The 16,768-nt window shown below is 40.0% G+C and overlaps 3 protein-coding genes across 6 annotated transcripts; 1 reads left to right on the forward strand and 2 right to left on the reverse strand.

Moving 5' to 3' along the window:
* The first annotated feature begins 116 nt into the window (after positions 1 to 116).
* rab33ba (RAB33B, member RAS oncogene family a) lies at positions 117 to 2,638 on the forward strand. Of its 2 annotated transcripts, none has more exons than XM_054792551.1 (2): positions 117 to 614; positions 1,716 to 2,638. In XM_054792551.1, exons 1-2 carry the CDS (start codon positions 384 to 386, stop codon positions 2,202 to 2,204), a joined length of 720 nt encoding a protein of 239 aa, XP_054648526.1. In that variant the 5' UTR covers positions 117 to 383; the 3' UTR covers positions 2,205 to 2,638. The 2 variants fall into 2 exon arrangements, with proteins under 2 accessions (XP_054648526.1, XP_054648525.1); XM_054792550.1 differs by having other exon boundaries at positions 118 to 614; positions 1,710 to 2,638.
* A 2,068-nt stretch (positions 2,639 to 4,706) lies between these two features.
* zgc:113425 (uncharacterized protein LOC541425 homolog) lies at positions 4,707 to 11,367 on the reverse strand. 2 transcript variants are annotated; one of them, XM_054792552.1, is made up of 6 exons: positions 10,900 to 11,367; positions 9,063 to 9,122; positions 5,329 to 5,460; positions 5,117 to 5,263; positions 4,949 to 5,006; positions 4,707 to 4,877 (listed from the first exon to the last, which is right to left on the reverse strand). In XM_054792552.1, the coding sequence occupies exons 1-6, from the start codon at positions 11,062 to 11,064 to the stop codon at positions 4,765 to 4,767; spliced, it is 675 nt and encodes a 224-aa protein (XP_054648527.1). In that variant the 5' UTR covers positions 11,065 to 11,367; the 3' UTR covers positions 4,707 to 4,764. The 2 variants fall into 2 exon arrangements, with proteins under 2 accessions (XP_054648527.1, XP_054648528.1); XM_054792553.1 differs by lacking the exon at positions 5,329 to 5,460 and having other exon boundaries at positions 10,900 to 11,348.
* A 492-nt stretch (positions 11,368 to 11,859) lies between these two features.
* Positions 11,860 to 16,546, reverse strand: setd7 (SET domain containing 7, histone lysine methyltransferase). 2 transcript variants are annotated; one of them, XM_054792549.1, is made up of 8 exons: positions 16,231 to 16,546; positions 15,478 to 15,607; positions 13,989 to 14,190; positions 13,704 to 13,893; positions 13,271 to 13,352; positions 13,085 to 13,202; positions 12,846 to 13,003; positions 11,860 to 12,775 (listed from the first exon to the last, which is right to left on the reverse strand). In XM_054792549.1, exons 1-8 carry the CDS (start codon positions 16,268 to 16,270, stop codon positions 12,571 to 12,573), a joined length of 1,125 nt encoding a protein of 374 aa, XP_054648524.1. In that variant the 5' UTR covers positions 16,271 to 16,546; the 3' UTR covers positions 11,860 to 12,570. The 2 variants fall into 2 exon arrangements, 1 of the variants encoding a protein (XP_054648524.1); XR_008572938.1 differs by lacking the exon at positions 11,860 to 12,775 and having other exon boundaries at positions 12,964 to 13,003; positions 13,085 to 13,222.
* Between the last annotated feature and the right edge of the window lie 222 nt (positions 16,547 to 16,768).

Here is a 16,768-nt window from a genome sequence, read left to right on the forward strand (position 1 = left end):
ATATTTAAAAAGTCCGGATTCACTGAGTATATTAAGTAAGTTTATTCATTTTCTTATTCAGTAAAAAAAACATTTTACTTATGTAGGTGGCGTTTCCGTTTCCGTTCCATGTACGTTTCATCTCGCGAGAAGTGATCCCCGTCGGTAACATTGTACGTGGCTCGGTGGTTCAGGAATAAATACAATTATAAAATATACATTTTACACATATCTGTTGTTAATGGCTGCCAACGAAGGTCCAAATTAATGACATATTGCCACACAGAAGTGTATTTTAAGGATAGTTGTGTTGTAATACTAGTTTGGACTTATTAGACTCCTGGCAGAGTAGCTGTAAAAGGGGCGTTTGTTGCTCGTCCAGCAGCCTGTCAGCGAGTCCTGTCATGGCGGAGAGCGTCTCTTCGGGTGAATTCTCCAGCTCTCTGACGAGCTCTGTGCTTCTCCTCCCGCCAAGGACTCGTATCTTCAAAATCATCGTTATCGGGGACTCGGGGGTCGGGAAGACCTGCCTCACCTACCGCTTCTGTGCCGGAAAGTTTCCAGAGAAGACCGAGGCCACAATCGGGGTGGATTTCAGGGAGAGGCTGGTCGAGATTGACGGCGAGAAAATCAAGGTGGACGCTTCTGATAAATGTCAATTATTAACCTTTTATTGCATGCATCTGATTTCTTTGCACGCCATCCCAGGTTATGTTGACTTAAAGAGGTTTAGTGACATGTAGTAAATTAACAATATCACAATATAGACACGTCAGGTCAATGGTATGAGATTCTGGTCTTTATTCATGCTTCCATGGTTTTTAGTGTGGGGCGATACAGCACATTTTGGTATCGATTTGATACCAAGCACATACAGGTGCATTATTGCCGATATTAATACCAATAGTTTTTATTTCACATTTTTAAAGATCTTTGTTTGGTTTTGTACTTAATTTATATTAGAATAAAACACAGGAGTAATCAATAAAAATGTGAACAATTTAATAATTCAGTATATAATCCAACAATGTCAGATAATAACAATATCGACAAAATAATTCATTACTCTCATTCCCTTTTATTACATAAAATTGTGAGAGTAAAATAAAATCAGTAGTTCAAAATAAGTAAACAAAAGCAAAAAGTACTATTGGCTCTCATTCAAATAATTTGTCTTTTTGCACCCAAAGCCCTCCTGTGTCCAAGGACTTAATCCTTTTTATAAACAAAATAACAAACTCAACACAAGGAAAAAAAAAACCATATTTGTGAAAATAAACATAGAAGAGAATGGAAAAATATCCATCTCGTCACACTATAGTATGGATGTGATTGATGCAGTAGATCCCTGCTCTTCATGGGGTTACATTTGCAATAAGTGTCTGTTGTAATTATTACATTAGACACAACTCCAGAGTCCTCCACTTCTCCCTTCAATATGTTATGTTATATATGTTTTAATACGGTGTAGAAGTTATAAGTAAGTTGTATTTTTGCATCTCGCAGCAACTATGGTGCGTTCAAGGACCGCCAAACAAAGTGCGGCATCTCAGTGAGTGATGATAAAACATTATCCGTGAAGCATAAAGACATGAACATGTGTTTTTTTTTATGTATGCTGTACATTGTACCTATTTTATCACGTAGTTATAAGTTATTACTGACTTAGGTTGAATGAGGTGTTTTCTGCTGGGGCAAAACATTTTTTCATAACTTTTATTTTTCTATAGATACAGCTGTGGGACACAGCAGGCCAGGAGCGTTTCAGGAAGTCCATGGTCCAGCACTACTACCGCAACGTACACGCCGTCGTCTTTGTCTATGACATCACCAACGCGGCCAGCTTTCGCAGCCTGCCCGCATGGATCGAGGAGTGTAAGCAGCACGCTTTGGGAACCGAGGTGCCCAGGATCCTGGTTGGAAACAAGTGCGATCTCCAAGACTTTGTTCAAGTGGGAACAGATGTGGCACAGCAGTTTGCGGACTCTCACTCCATGCCTTTGTTTGAGACTTCTGCTAAGAATCCCAGCAGCCTGGGGGGCATGAGCTCTGGCAACAGTGACCATGTGGAGGCCATTTTCATGACTGTGGCTCACAAGCTGAAGTCCCAGAAGCCTCTGGTGTTGAGCCAGCCTCCCGTGGGATCTGGAGGCAGCATCAACCTGAGCAGCAGGAGGGAGGACGGAGCCGATGGGTCGCGGGGATGGACCTGCAGCAGCTGCTGATTTGAAAGGACACAACTAAAGCGGAGGATCATGAGGACATGAAAACTTCAGAGCCATAAAAGCATGCTTGAGCTTGCATTCATTATGGCAATTGTTCTTTGGGTTGAATGACGACTTGGTTATTGTGCTGAAATGAGATGCAACAACGTGATCATAAATCAATTCAAACTGTGGGTTTTGCTCTTTGGCCACTGACGAGCTTTCGTCCGATTCACTGCTTTCTAAATGCGTGAGTCATGAACCAGTCATTCAAACCTCGCAAGTTTTTTACTCATTTGGGACCTCTGTTAACTTGTTTACTTACCCCTGCTACTGTTAGCTAAATTAATAAAAGGAAAGCCGGTAGCATGACATTAGTTGTGCAATTACTCTACTCTAACTGTATTTATATAAATGTATTAACCCTGTGGAAAAAGCAACACATCTAAACCTTGCTTCAAATCAACTCTCCTTTCTTTTCACTTTCTACTCTCGCATCACAGACTCCACAAAACCAACCGTTTACTCGCTCAGCGGTTGCTAGACAAAGAGTCGAGGTTCAACGTCTAACAGGTGCTTGACAAATACTCAAATTTCCCTGACTCACAGGTGCTGGACAATGCCTGGAGTTTTACTGACTCACGTGCTCGACAGACTCGAGGCTCACTTACAAGACTGGAGTTTCACTGACTCATGGGTGCTCTTGACGAATACTCGAAGTTCACTGACTCGGATTGACGAAGACTTGAGTTTTCTTGACTCATGACTGCTCAACAAACCCATTTCAATGACTGGTCTCATGTTTCACTGAGTCATGGTTGCTCGACCAAGACTCGCGTTTAGGCCTGTCAAGGTCAACAAATTTTGCTGGTCGATAATTGTCAGACAAATTATTGTCGATAATCGATATCATTGACAACATTTTATGAGACCATTTTTTAAAATTAAATTATAAGGCATGGTGGTCTCTTAAGAAAATAAACACTCCAATAAAAAACACACACAGCTGGCCCATGTATCTGTGGTAGCAGAGTACAATGCAATGTTTCCGATGTCCTTTAACACGTCTTCTTTCACTTGGTTATACAGTTCAAGAAATGTTGCATTTCTTTTGCAATGTAGCGAGCGACAAAGTGACTGTCGGGACGAAGGCTGCTTTCCACCTCCGTTTTAGGTGTCCATACAAATTGGTCGTATTCCCCTGCTTCCTCGTCACAAATGCGACATGTCAGTTTGTCGGTGTTCATGCGCTCACCTTGTTCGTTCTGTTTAAAACTGAAATATTCCCACACTGGGAATGTTGCATTCGCCTTAGAAACGATCGCTTTTGTACTGTCATTCATGTTAGCGGATGCTGGCTCACGAGGCTAATTTGCTGTGAGCCAAGGTAGCCGCGCCTCCACGTACACAGACAAAGAAGGGAGGAGACCACAGGAGGGTTCATTCTTTCTGTTCTTTCCTCTATAGCAGAGGAAAGAACAGATCGAGTTTAACTGGCTCAAGGGTGCTCGCCGAGGACTCCACTTTCACTGACTCACAGTTGCTGAACAATGACTTGAAGTTCCCTGGCTCACGGGCACTTGACAAATAGTTTCACTGACTTGTGTGCTCAGCAAAGACTGTATTTTCATTGACTCACAGGTATATAATAAAGATATTTATTTTGATTATTTTATTCTGTTAATTTTATCTTTAGCTAAAAAAAATAATTATTGAACAGTTTATTTCCCATGTATTCATATTATTCCAAAACATGCATCAAATAGTACAAACATCATTTCACGCAACTAAAGGCAAAAAAACAAGCTGCCCAAACGTTTATTTTTTAATAATTACCTATTTGCCAGAGGCCGTTAGAATTGTACTGGAAGTGGCCAATAGCACTCATCATAAATAAATGTAGTTAATCCTTGTGATCGGTATCGGCCAATTTCACTCATGGATGATGGGTATCTGAATCGGCAGCATAAAACCCTGATGGGAGCATACCTAGTAAATATAGAATCAAAAATAACTGAAATAGGGAATGAACGAATAACAGACATGTAAACTACCTGTTTCATTTTTATTATAGTTATTAATATTGCAGAATTTAGATGTTTACAGTCAGTAAGATGAAAAGCCTCAGATGCTCTTGATCAGCGATCTTCGGCACTGTGGTGTTGTGGAATGCCGTTGTTTTGTTAATGGGTATTCCGTTTACCCAGCTGATAGGAACTTTGATATTTGTCCACTTCCTTGATGTCTGACATACCCGTCAACCCTCCCGTTTTCACCGGGAATCTACTCTATTTTCGTCTTCTTTCCCGGTGCCCTCCTGCTTTAACATTCCTTTAGTTTTCTTGCGTGAGTTTTCTTCTGGCAATTTTGTTTCATTGGGCATCGCTGTCAACATTTGCATTATGAATAAAAAAACTTTTGCATTGTCTAATGAGTTTTTGTAAACCCGTATGCCTGTAAACCTTGCAATTAACAACTTCTTTACATAAAACCACTCCATAAACTGTAAACATTTCAGTCAGAATTTATTGGTGACACATTTACTCGATAAAAACACAATTCCACGTTATTTGACAAAATCTCAGGCCAGTCTGCTGTATGAAGGCAGCTTGGAGGAACCTTCCTCATCGTCCTCCGTGGCACCACAATCTGGAGCCTGAGCTGGAGCGTTGAAGAGCCTGTCGTCACCTCCGGCTGTGCACGGAACATCATCACAGACCCATGCTGGACATCCAAGGTTTAACACATGGCGGCAGACACCTTACCTTGCCAGGTGCACACCATCTCAGCATCTCCTGGGTCACACTGTGGAACCAGCGTCTCCTGGAGTACACAAACGTGAGGGTCATGTAGGATTACACATGGCAGCATGAAGGAGGCATTATTGCAGTTGTTGTTATTCAGTGACGACATTTAAACATATTTGTTCCTACAAGTCCAGTTCTAGCGTCGTAGCATCCACAGCGGGGGAGACTGCAGCAGCCCACATAGGTGATGAGAGACGACATGAGCAGGCTGACCACGCAGCTCAGCAGTATGGTGGCGTTGGCGCCCTTCACCATTCGATGTAGCACAAATGTCTGTGTGAGGACAACAAGCCCGTTTGTCGTTTGTGTGATGTTTACGTTTCGTTTCGTGTGCTTACCACTTCAGGACTGTCGTGATGGTGGAAAACCTCCTTGTCCTCCTCTCCGTAGGTGAGCGTTAGACAAGCGTAGCCCAACACAAAGACAGCACCCACGCAAGACAGCAACGCCGCCACCACCATCACGCTCACCTACAGGAAGTATCATTTGTAGCGGCCCACCATCGATTAATTTGGACATTTTCCACGGATGTTTTTACCGCTACCCGTTCGTTAGGTGGCGGTATCCACCGAACTACGCATTCCCACGCAGTACGGCTGCAACTCAGTATTGTTTGACTATTTTGATTAATCTGAAACTCAATTAATCGAGATATCCGTTAGGCCCAAGACTAAGCATGTACAAAGTGCGGCCGTTGTTGTTTTTAAAATTTTTTTTTTTATAAAAAATATAATTTAATAAGAAAACTCCAGCAAAAAATAGACAAATCTGCAGTAATTCTACAAGAATAAACTCAAAATAACAAGAGAAAAAAAGTTGTAATCTAACAAAAAGTCATAATTTTACAAGAACATGGTAATGTTATGAGGAAAAAAAACAGTCCTTTTAGTGACAAAGTTGAAATACTAAAGAAAGACGTTATTTTATTAAAGTCATAGTATTATGAAAAACAAATGAAGCTGTAATTTTTGGAAAATTACAGTAGATTGATGAAAAATTTTTAACATGAGAATACAGTCAAAACATTATGGAAATAAAGTCATAAATATTAGAAGAAAATTTATCAGAAGAAGTTTAAATAGTTGGAAAATGAAAAAAAAACAGATATGAAAAAAATGCTGCAATTTTAACGTTAAAATATTAAGAAATAGTTGTACTTTAACGAGAAACAATTTTTTATAATTTTTTTTTACAAAGATTATTTGAGAAGAAAGTTGATACTGTATATTTGGGGAAAAAAAGGGGGAAAAAAAAACACACAGAGCGAAGTTCATACTACATAGTAATACGCTTTTTCATCTTATCACAAAGCTCAGACGCAGTTTTTTCTTGAATTATATACAACTTCTTAGCATATGTACTGTACATGTATTGCGCTATAAAACATCAGTAGCCCTTGCATCCTTTCATTTTTCAGTATAGTGGTGTGAAAAAGTGTTTGCCCGCTTCCTGATTTGCTTTTTTTTTTTTTGCATGTTTGTCACACTTAAATGTTTCAGATCAAATAAATTTCAATATTAGTCAAAGGGAACACTACCGAACACAAGATGCAGTTTTTAAATGAAACTTTTTATTATTAGGGGAGGAAAAAAATCCAAACCTACATGGCCCTGTGTGAAAAAGTGACTACCCAGTTAAACCATAACTGAGATTAATTGAGATTTGTCAGCCTGGAAAAGGTTTTAAAGCAATTTCTAAGGCTTTGGGGCTCCAACGAACCACAGTGAGAGCCATTATCCACAAATGGCAAAAACATGGAACAGTGGTAATCCTTCCCAGGAGTGGCCGCCTGACCAAAAAACCCCAAGAGTGCAGCGACGACTCGTCCAAGAGGTCACAAAAGACCCCACAACAACATCCAAAGAACTGCAGGCCTCACTTGCCTCAGTTAAGGTCAGTGTTCATGACTCCACCATATAAAAGGCACTGGACAAAAAACGGCCTGCAGAATTCCAAGACAAAAACCTGAACCTGAACCTGAAAACATTAACAAAAAGAACATTAAGGCTTGTCTCAATTTTGCCAGAAAACATCTTCATGATCCCCAAGATGATCACCAGTACTCTGTGGTCTGACAAGACAAAAGTTGAACTTTTTGGAAGGTGTGTGTCCCATTACATCTGGTGTAAAAGTAGCGCCTCATTTCAGAAAATACCAACAGTAAAATATGGTGGTGGTAGTGTGATGGTCTGGAGCTGTTTGGCTTCTTCAGGACCTGGAAGACTTGCCGTGATAAATGGAACCATAAATTCTGCTGTCTACCAAAAAATAAGAATGTCCGGCCATCTGTTCGTGACCTCAAGCTTAAACCAACTTGGGTTCTGCAGCAGGACAATGATCAAAAACACACCAGAAAGTCCACCACTGAATGGCTGAAGAAAAACAAAATGAAGACTTGAGTGGCCTAGTCAAAGTCCTGACCTGAATCCTACTGAGATGCTGTGACATGACCTTAAAAAGGTGGTTCGTGCTGGAAAACCCTCCAATGTGGCTGAATTACAACAATTCTGCAAAGAGTGGGCCAAAATTCCTCCACAGTGCTCTAAGAGACTCATTGCAAGTTATCACAAACATCTGATTGCAGTTGTTGCTGCTAAGAGGGGCCCAAACAGTTATTAGGTTTGGATTTTTTTCTCCCTTAATAATAAAAAGTTTCATTTCAAAACAGCATTTTGTGTTTAGTTGTGTTTTCAATGACTAATATTTAAATTTATTTGATTACCTGAAACATTTAAGTGTGACAGACATGCAAAAAAATAAGAAATCATGAGGGGGGCAAAAACTTTCACACCACTGTATGGAAAAAGTTAAGACACCAACATGAACCAAACACAAAGAGTTAGTGGTTTAGAGTTAGCCTGCAACATATCAGAAAAGAGGCAAAAATGTCCATCACCGTTTTCCAAAGTAAAACCCAATCCAAACCCACATAAACGACCTGAGTATTTCACAATGTAGCTTTCTTTATTATCAACCTCAGACAAAACAAGCCATGGAACTCTCTCATCCAATTAATGATTAGAATCTTGTAGGAAAAACCTAGTTTAGCATTTTATTTTTCATTTCTTTTCTTGTTTACCATTTATTTTGTTAATTATGTATACTTTTATTTCCTTTCTGGTTTGCAGCAGCCGGTTCTGGCACTATTTAATTTCTGGAAAGTGATGCCACTTTTGCTGTCTGTGTTTACTTTTGTCTATAGAAAAAAAAAAAATCTCACCCGAAAAAAAATCAAGCACCTTCCATTCCCTTCGGCATCACTCGCACAAACTCTGCATAACACTTCCTGTATTCGGCAAGTCCGGCCATCAAAATAAAAGGATGAAACAGTACCACATGCACAGTTAAGCCATTCATTTAGTCCACACTTTTCATTCAGGAAACTGCTCAGAGCAGCCATTTCTCATTCGAAAAAGAACAAAATTTCACCCATCTTCAACTGTTGTTCTTCTGTTCCCACATACTCCAGACCACCTTAAAAGACCGTTTAACTTTAGCTTGGTGAGTGGATGTGGCACTGCCCGCTATACACTAACCTGCAAAACAGCGGCATGGACTACGCAACGCACTGTTAATGAATTGATTGGCTGCGTAATACGTACCGACAGGATCGCATCATTGGCTGTACAGTGTTCTTCATTGTGTTGTTGTCGCCTGTCGCTCACGGACTTGCATTGCAAAATGGTAATGGTTTAATTGATTTTGAAAATACAAAATGGTACAGAATAAATTGTCTTTTTATTTACAGTTCATGTAGGATTTTATTTTGTTGCGCTACAAGGATTTGCTGTGCATGAGAACAAAACGACCAGTGCGCAATTGCGCGCGCAGCTCAACGTTGGTATATGTTGACGTGTGTGAGTATCTTGTTTTACCAGGTCTGCTTTCATGGATGACTAAAAATCCTATCAGGGGATATTTACATTTTTAAATAAAAAAAAAACCAATTAATCGAATACCAAAAATGCTGTAAAGCACACTCCCGTGGTTGTACTGTACATACTTTCAAGTTTCCCCACTTGAAAGCGGCAGTTACAAATCATTTGGCTGGACATATCGAATCACGACTTACCAGTATGGAGTTTTTTCTTTGAGATGCAAACAGAGCCAAAACACCGGGACAAGCCATGACCTGTAAGGAAGTTCAAAAGCAGGAATTGGATGGCAAACGGACGACATTCGTGTGCGTAATCAATTTCATGAATGCGATGGTTCCTCTCGACAGCCACCGAAAATAAAAGTCATCACAAAGACTTGAAATAAGTTTTAATAATACAGTTCAAATGTACAGCATGCACGTATCACTGTTTAATCCTCCCTCCCCCCATGTTTTTTTTTATATGTTTACATCTTTGAGCTTCAGTGAGTTTTGTCCTCAAGTGTTGAAGTTGTTGTACTTTGTTTAGCAGTCCGTGAAGGCACCATAATTGTGTGCTTTGACTCCCATTCCATGTGTTCATGGCTCATCTTACGTTCGCATTCATTAGTGGCGAGTACCTATACATTTCATACTTTAAATGTTTTCAAATGTTGATCCAGAATCGGAGGTGAAGTCAGCGTCAAGCTAGCAGGAGGGTCTGGAGGGGGAGGAGTGAGCCATGTGTCAAAAATAGACATTTTTTAATGGGCGTATCAATTCCTCATGGACTTTTGCCATTCACTGGTGGCCTTTGAAACTAACTCAGGTGAAGAAAAGCGGAGATTCGTTGGATTGTGCGAAGCAGCCAGGACAGAAAGTCGTGAAATAACTTTACATACAGTCTGATTTGGTGTATAGAGTAATTTCTCTTGGAGATGAATAAAGTATCGATCTATCTATTCGCCATTTGGCATCAATACTATTTTATACTCGTTGACAACTCGCAAGGCATGCTAGGAAGCCCACACGCACACTTCCCCAACAGGAAGTTACCAGCATGCATACATTAGAATAGAATCATATTGTTATGCATGTCTGGCAACACTGCCACTGAATTTCACTTGCATCATATCACAATGTATTTGAATGGATTTTCTAAATGGCTTGTATTTGTATTTTACTTCATTTAGCTAATTTATGCCTGTAAATGCTTAATTTAGGCCAAAAATATGTTAGCTTGGCTTAAATAGGCATATGTTTGACTAATTATAGGCCGTATTCAAAACAATATGATATATTAACATATTTTTGAAAAACCATGATAGCGTGAAGCCATGAAATTCAAAGCGCAAAGTGGCGAGGTATTGACTTTATATTTATTTTATGTAATAAAAGGACACAAAAGAATCTTTTTTTTTTTTAGCATATTGTTACATTGTCTTATACTGTAGTAAAAGTTTGGGATATTGAGCTAGCGGAGGAAATTCCTGGATGTACCTAAAATAACTTTTACAGATTAATTTAACTTGTCTAAAAATGTTTTAGTACTCTTTGCATAACTTGGTGTTTCTCTAACAAGGAGCTTAAACAGTAAAATTCACAATTTTCAGATAAATGTTCTGCTGGAAATTCTTATGGAAGATCAGAAATTGCCTCATCCCCCCCCTTATTTTAATAGAACATTTCCCCTGTTTTGTAATGCAAATGTTAAATATGATTATGATGTTAAATTGTTCACAAATAAGTTTGTTGAAAACAATATTATTTGTTTCTCTTCAAATTAAAGACAAAATCAAAGTCATTCAATGACTTCGAAAAATGTCAAGCAAATGATATGAGTAAAATTGGCCTTGTATTGACTTGGTATCAGACCAATACTAACATTTGCAGTATCGCCCCCAGTTTGAAAGAACCCGGATGAGAACACCTGTACGGGTTCAGGATACTTGTACAACATGTATTGTTAAGCCTGAAACGTTATGCGTTATTAATAACATTAATCGGAATGTTGTTAACAAAGCAAGGAGAGGTTTAGCTTGTAGTCTCTCACCATTCCGCCCCACACCGGAGTCCTGGTGGTGCTCAGCGGGGTGTCTTTACGGAAGACAGCGTCCATGAAGCCGCAGACAAGGCAAAGAGCCGCACACGCCACTTGGAGGACACCGAGGACGAGCACCGTCTTCTGGTTAAAGATGAAGTATCGGTATCGGTCCATCTCCAGGAGTCAGCCCAACGACGCCGCAGTCGAGCCAAGCCAAACTTCGATTAGCGTTTATGAATAACCATACTAAATATAATAATACATGACTCGAACATGTGTATACTGTACTTTAACTCCAATAAGTGTAGGAAAGTTGGGCGGCAGAGAGTAGGGCGTAAAGTTAAAAGAAAGTAAAGTTGCTTTCAGCCTGTAGGAAGTTAATCGTTCACCTGCTCTGACCTACGTCACAACGAAATTGGGCCCTGATCTTAGACTGCCAGGATTCCACGCCACAGGTACCGCACCATCTAATCAACGACCTGATTTTGTTTTAGGAAACCTTCTACTTTTCATTTTCGACTATTTATTATGTTGAATATGTATAATTTAACTTCCTCTGCCTGTTCTAGCACTATATCAAGCCTAAAATATCTGATAATGATTCCATATTTTTTGGAAAGGCTTACTTTAGTTTAAAAAATCAATTATATATAAAATAATAATTCCTCCACTACCTAGCTCGTAATAGGCAAAAAATAACTTAAAAAACAATCATTTCATTTACAAAAACATGATAATGGCGAGTCAAGCCTGTAAGCACAAAGGCGGATATAGCATGCAATTTTCTGTAAATGAAAAAGTAATTTTACAAGAACAACTCTGTAATATTATGAGGAAAAAAAGTTATATTATGGGAATAAAATCATATTCCGAGAAGAAAATGTAAGACTATTTAAGAAGAATGTTATATATATTTGGAACATAAAAAAAAAATAGCAAAATGGGAAAAATGAGCCAAGAGACAAAGCTGATAAAGAGTTTTTTCTTGAAATACACATAACGTCTTAGCATCGGTACATGCTGTATGTTGCTTTACAAGTCAGGGTGACATAATGTTCTGTTTTCCCAGGACATATCCTGTTTTTTTTTTCTTTTCCCCAGAAAGTAAAAGCTGTGCAGCTGTTGGATAACTTCAGTACATTTTTGACATGTTCACATGAATATCAGAAGCTAACAAATCCTAAATGTCATTGTATAATAGGTTTTAGTGTAAACATGTATATTAAATAAAAAAATACAGATTTTCATTAATATATAAAATGGGGCTGCATGGCTGGACAAGACACTCGGACGAGTATCCTGGTTTTCGGTAATAAAAAGATGCACGGGTAGATGCCTATATTGCATGCTGAGAATAGTTTGCTTTATTTAAAGTATCTCAAAGACAAAAACCCAATTTTGAACTGATGGCATGAGGATTTAATTTTTTTTATTTTGTGGCACAGAACAAACTGGTTCTAGAGCTTTGTTAAATAATTTCTTTCGCCTTCACAAGTCCTAAAAAAACAATAAATTGGTTACCTAGATTGTCCATTGTTAGCAGAGAGAATAATTTGGCACTTGTGGGTCAAAATTCAGCATTTCAATCTTGCATTAAGATCTTGTATTGTTTCAACTGAAAGGCCTGATAGCGCCAAACATCATACTGACCTTTTCTATAAAGTGAGTCCGATAGTAGTTTTACTGTCCAAAATGACTAACTGCATCTTCAGACTGTCTCTGCTGGAACAGAAAGAGCTCCTGCTTGTACCAGTCGGGGGCCTCCGGGCCGTTCTTTCCAGTCACTGCATGGTCGTAACCATAGGCAACCGTCAGCTCCTCATCCTTCTGCACAGCTCTTAATGTTCGAATGCACTTGATCGACCCAAAACGAGGGTGAACACACCTGCAAAACCAAAACCCGCTTGAAGTCCCGAGCAAACTGTCAGACTTTGTGACAGCGCTTTGGTACTCACACGTCATATTTGCAGTTGGGGGTGAAGGAGTGGTTCGCCTTGTGACCCAGAGAGGCACAGTATCTCTCTGTCTGGTCAAACGGCTGCGGTACATCGATCACGGTATCCTCGTCCAGTGAGATTGTGTTGCCGTTCAAAGACCAGTCTCTCTTGTCCACCTGAGGAGGAAAATGGGTTTCAGAACCAAGACGATGCGGCAAAGAAAAGCCCATCAGCTGATACGGTGTCGCATACTGTACCTCTGAGTGTGTGATTCTTACTCCATTGTAAAAAGCCATCACAGTGGCTCTTTCAGCATCCGTCTTGGCAAACAGACCCTGTCCAGCACCTTCGATCATGGAGTCTGCCACAAAAACCCTCAACAAACACAGGAAGACCTTAGACAGAAGAGGTCTGCCTCAAAGTCTTGGATAACGTTGACCTACCTCTGGTTTTCATAAGGGTCAGGAAGCAAAGCATGGGTAGCGATACAGGTGGACGTGGACTTGTCATGTGTGTACACTGCACCTTGAAGAAAGTATTGGAAAATAAAAAGGTGACTATAGGGGTGTTATTTCATGTCTAGAGGGCTCTATTAATGTAAAAAAACATTTAGAAGCTCGTGAACAAGCTCTTTCTATGCTCTAAACATACAATTTATAAATAAGGAATCCTACTGAAACGAGGGACTACTGTACAGGCCTCACATTTATGCAAATATTTGATTATATCTTTTCATCGGACAAAACTAAAGTAGTCAGTGTACAGCTTGGATAGCAGATGTTAGAAATGTTTGCAGAAATGTGAGCGATGTACTCTTGTGAGGTACTAGTACGTGAAAGATTGCATCAAGTGTCTGCATTACGACTTCTTGCTTACTACTGGGCGTGACCTCAAAAGATGGCCTTCCACTCTCGCCAACAGTCAGGGTGGCCAGCAGAGCTTGGATGAGTTCTCCGTCCACAAAACTTCCATAAAGGGCTGTGCGTCCATCAGGGTAGACGTATGCTAATGAATCTCCGGTCATCTCCCCGTCTTCGTTCACCTTTCCGAACATACAGCCCCCATCCTGGAAGCAACACAATATACAAAACACATTCATTCAACAATGAAAAGATGATTTGTCAATGTTCCAAATAGGCAGTAAGCATGGATGTGACTCACAGGGTAGTACACCCAGCATTCCCCATAGCGAGTGTTGTCTTTGTACTGGCCCTTGAAGACCAGACGACCTTCTCCATCCACCTCCTGAGCCGGCCCGTTGAGTTCACCGTCCACATATGTGCCATGCATGATCCCTCCATCTTCGTATGTATACACGCCCTGGCCCTGAAGAGCATCATCCACGTAGAAGCCCTCCAAGGTACTGAGAAGAAGATAGGTTGTGTTGTGTTAAGAATTTGTCATTGCAGACTGTTTGGTGTGACTGTGAACGCGTCAAATGGAGCACTTTTTTGTGTGTGTGTGTGTGTGTGTGTGTGTGTGTGTGTGTGTGTGTGTGCATGTGGCACGATGTGTGGAGACGTTTGCTGATATTTTTCTATCTACATTTGCTGACACTTTTGCTGATGCTCTTCTAGCTACATTTCCTGACTTTCTTCTATCTACATTAGTTGATGCTCTTCTAACCACAGTATGTTTGCCGATCTTCTAGCTGCGTTTGCTGGTATTCCTCTAGCTGCATTTGCTGATACTCCCCTAACGACATCTGCTGATACTCTTCTAGCCAGGTTAGCTGATATTATTCCTACTACATTTGCTGATAGTCTTCTAGCTATGTTTGTTGATAATCCACTAGCTACGTTGGCTGATAGTCTATTAGCTGCGTTTGCTGATACTCCCGTAGCTGTTTGCTGATAGTCTTCTAGCTGTGTTTGCTGATATTGTTCAAGCTATGTTTTCTAACTTTCTTCTAGCTACATTTGCTGAAACTCTCCTCGTTATATTTGCTGATACTCTCCTTGCTATGTTTGCTGATACTATTCTAGCTATATTTGCTGATACTCTTTTAGCTACATTCGCTGACATTCTTCTAGTTAAATTTGCTACTATTGTAGCTACATTTGTTGATAATCTTCTAGCCACAAGCTGAATATCAATGTCTCATGGATCGGAAATCTCCGCATTTGGTATTGGAACTTTTCAGTACGTGGATTACTCTGGTATCAGAACCCAATACAATACCGTCCCCATCCCTAATACAGAATACAATATATTATATACAATTTAAGTTTTTGTAAAAATTACCATTTAACAACATTTTTCTTGGTATCACATGTTGAAGATTGCACATGTATGGAAGTGTTCTTCAGAAACCTAAGCTAAATATTGCACAATGACTTATTGATATTAATATTGTGCATGAAGTTGTCAGACTGTCAAAAGGTCCATAGGTAGAAGCACTGAAAAATACAACCATAATGTATTTAAGGTAATCCAGCAAAAAGGAAAAATACGACACGTTATTTGTAGACATTGTCGTTTGAATTACACCATTACACAAAAGTGTCAACGTTTGATGGCTAACTTATTTTCAAACCTGCCATTTTTCCCCTTTAAATATAGGGAGGTTATGATACTTATAATTGCTTTCAATATGAACACATACAGTGCTAGCTTATATACATATATTTTGACAATTATACGCAAGTACCTTCCATCAAAGAAAAAGAATTTGCCCTTCCCGTTCTTCTCTCCGTGTGTAAAGTGTCCTTCAAAGCGATCACTGGATGAGTAGGTCACGGTGCATAGTCCATGAGGTTGGCCGTCATCATCCAGTGGACCTAAACACAGCCCAGTTATTTGACTCCATTGATTTTTGCAATATATTCATATTCACTCACTGCATTATTATAGTGTCTGATTATCAATTCAAAATGTAAAAATTGCTATTGCAAAGACCGATATTCATTTAATGTCCTCGCCCCTTGCAACCCAGTGCCACAGATACATTGCAGTCCTATGGGAAACTATGTTATTACTGTATAGTTGCAGCGCCTCTAAACTTTGAGTCATTTTCTGTGGTGTGCTGCTATACAAGCTACACGACTACTCTAAATTACATCCAAGTTGAAGTTCTATAGTAAATGCCCCTTGAGAAGACATCAAACATAATCATTTCCGTTGAATAGTTTACAATATGACGTGATTTGCCGGTAATCACGTGTTCACTCACTAGTAGTGTCCCTACACAACACATCTTGTATTTGTTAGAAGAATGTATTGGTTGCTTGCCGGTTAAAATGACTTCCTGCAGTGAAGCAGCAGCGTAAGTTGTACCAGAAGCTAGGCCGTCCTCACTGCACGTCAGGCGGTGTTCCTTCTGAAATCGAGTCCCCGGCGCCGTGTTGCCGCGGAGGCCGACTAGCGAGCAACAAGACACTTCAATAGTTCAGCTAAAACTCACCTTTCACGACCTCCTCCACGTCCTCATCCTCGCTGTCCATCCCGAAGGAGGCGTCCAAAGATTGCACACTTTTCCTAACACGCGTGGAGGGTCACCACGACATACAAATCGTATGATTGACAGCTGAGTGGAGATGTGCGAGTATTGAACGAGTCGTTCAAAACCGGGGATTTTTGCAAAACTGAATCGGGACTCACAGGTACACGGCTCCTTGACTCATTCACTCCCTGTTTTACGCACCTTTGCTACCGCCAGCTATATTAAAAACGGCAAACAGGTAACATGTCAGACAATCATTATATTCGGGACAAGCCGGGGGAAGTGCTGGAGCTTGTTGCGCATGTGCGAGTTCACATACATGTTAAAATGTTTGCAGTTTAGGGACGCGTGTAATAAAACATGTATTTGGGAGTATTTAGTATGGTTCGTAACTGTGATGTGCCAGTTTCTCATCTGACATAATATCTTATTCACTCATCTTAATTCTAGCATTCAAAGAATGCAGTCAGTAATAAATCTGGTTGCTTTCATCCACGGT

This window comes from Dunckerocampus dactyliophorus, chromosome 11 (assembly GCF_027744805.1).
Source record: "Dunckerocampus dactyliophorus isolate RoL2022-P2 chromosome 11, RoL_Ddac_1.1, whole genome shotgun sequence".
Lineage (NCBI taxonomy): Eukaryota > Metazoa > Chordata > Actinopteri > Syngnathiformes > Syngnathidae > Dunckerocampus > Dunckerocampus dactyliophorus.

Coding starts and splice junctions, on each gene's coding strand:
- rab33ba (XM_054792550.1), top strand. CDS start 384: ATGGCGGAGAGCGTCTCTTCGGGTGAATTCTCCAGCTCTCTGACGAGC. Junction 615..1,709: donor TTGACGGCGAGAAAATCAAG/GTGGACGCTTCT, acceptor ATTTTTCTATAG/ATACAGCTGTGGGACACAGC.
- zgc:113425 (XM_054792552.1), bottom strand. CDS start 11,064: ATGGACCGATACCGATACTTCATCTTTAACCAGAAGACGGTGCTCGTC. Junction 5,461..9,062: donor AAAGAAAAAACTCCATACTG/GTAAGTCGTGAT, acceptor TACTTCCTGTAG/GTGAGCGTGATGGTGGTGGC. Junction 5,264..5,328: donor ATCACGACAGTCCTGAAGTG/GTAAGCACACGA, acceptor GTCCTCACACAG/ACATTTGTGCTACATCGAAT.
- setd7 (XM_054792549.1), bottom strand. CDS start 16,270: ATGGACAGCGAGGATGAGGACGTGGAGGAGGTCGTGAAAG. Junction 15,608..16,230: donor CGTGGAGGAGGTCGTGAAAG/GTGAGTTTTAGC, acceptor GGCTGTGTTTAG/GTCCACTGGATGATGACGGC. Junction 13,894..13,988: donor AATGCTGGGTGTACTACCCT/GTGAGTCACATC, acceptor TGTTGCTTCCAG/GATGGGGGCTGTATGTTCGG.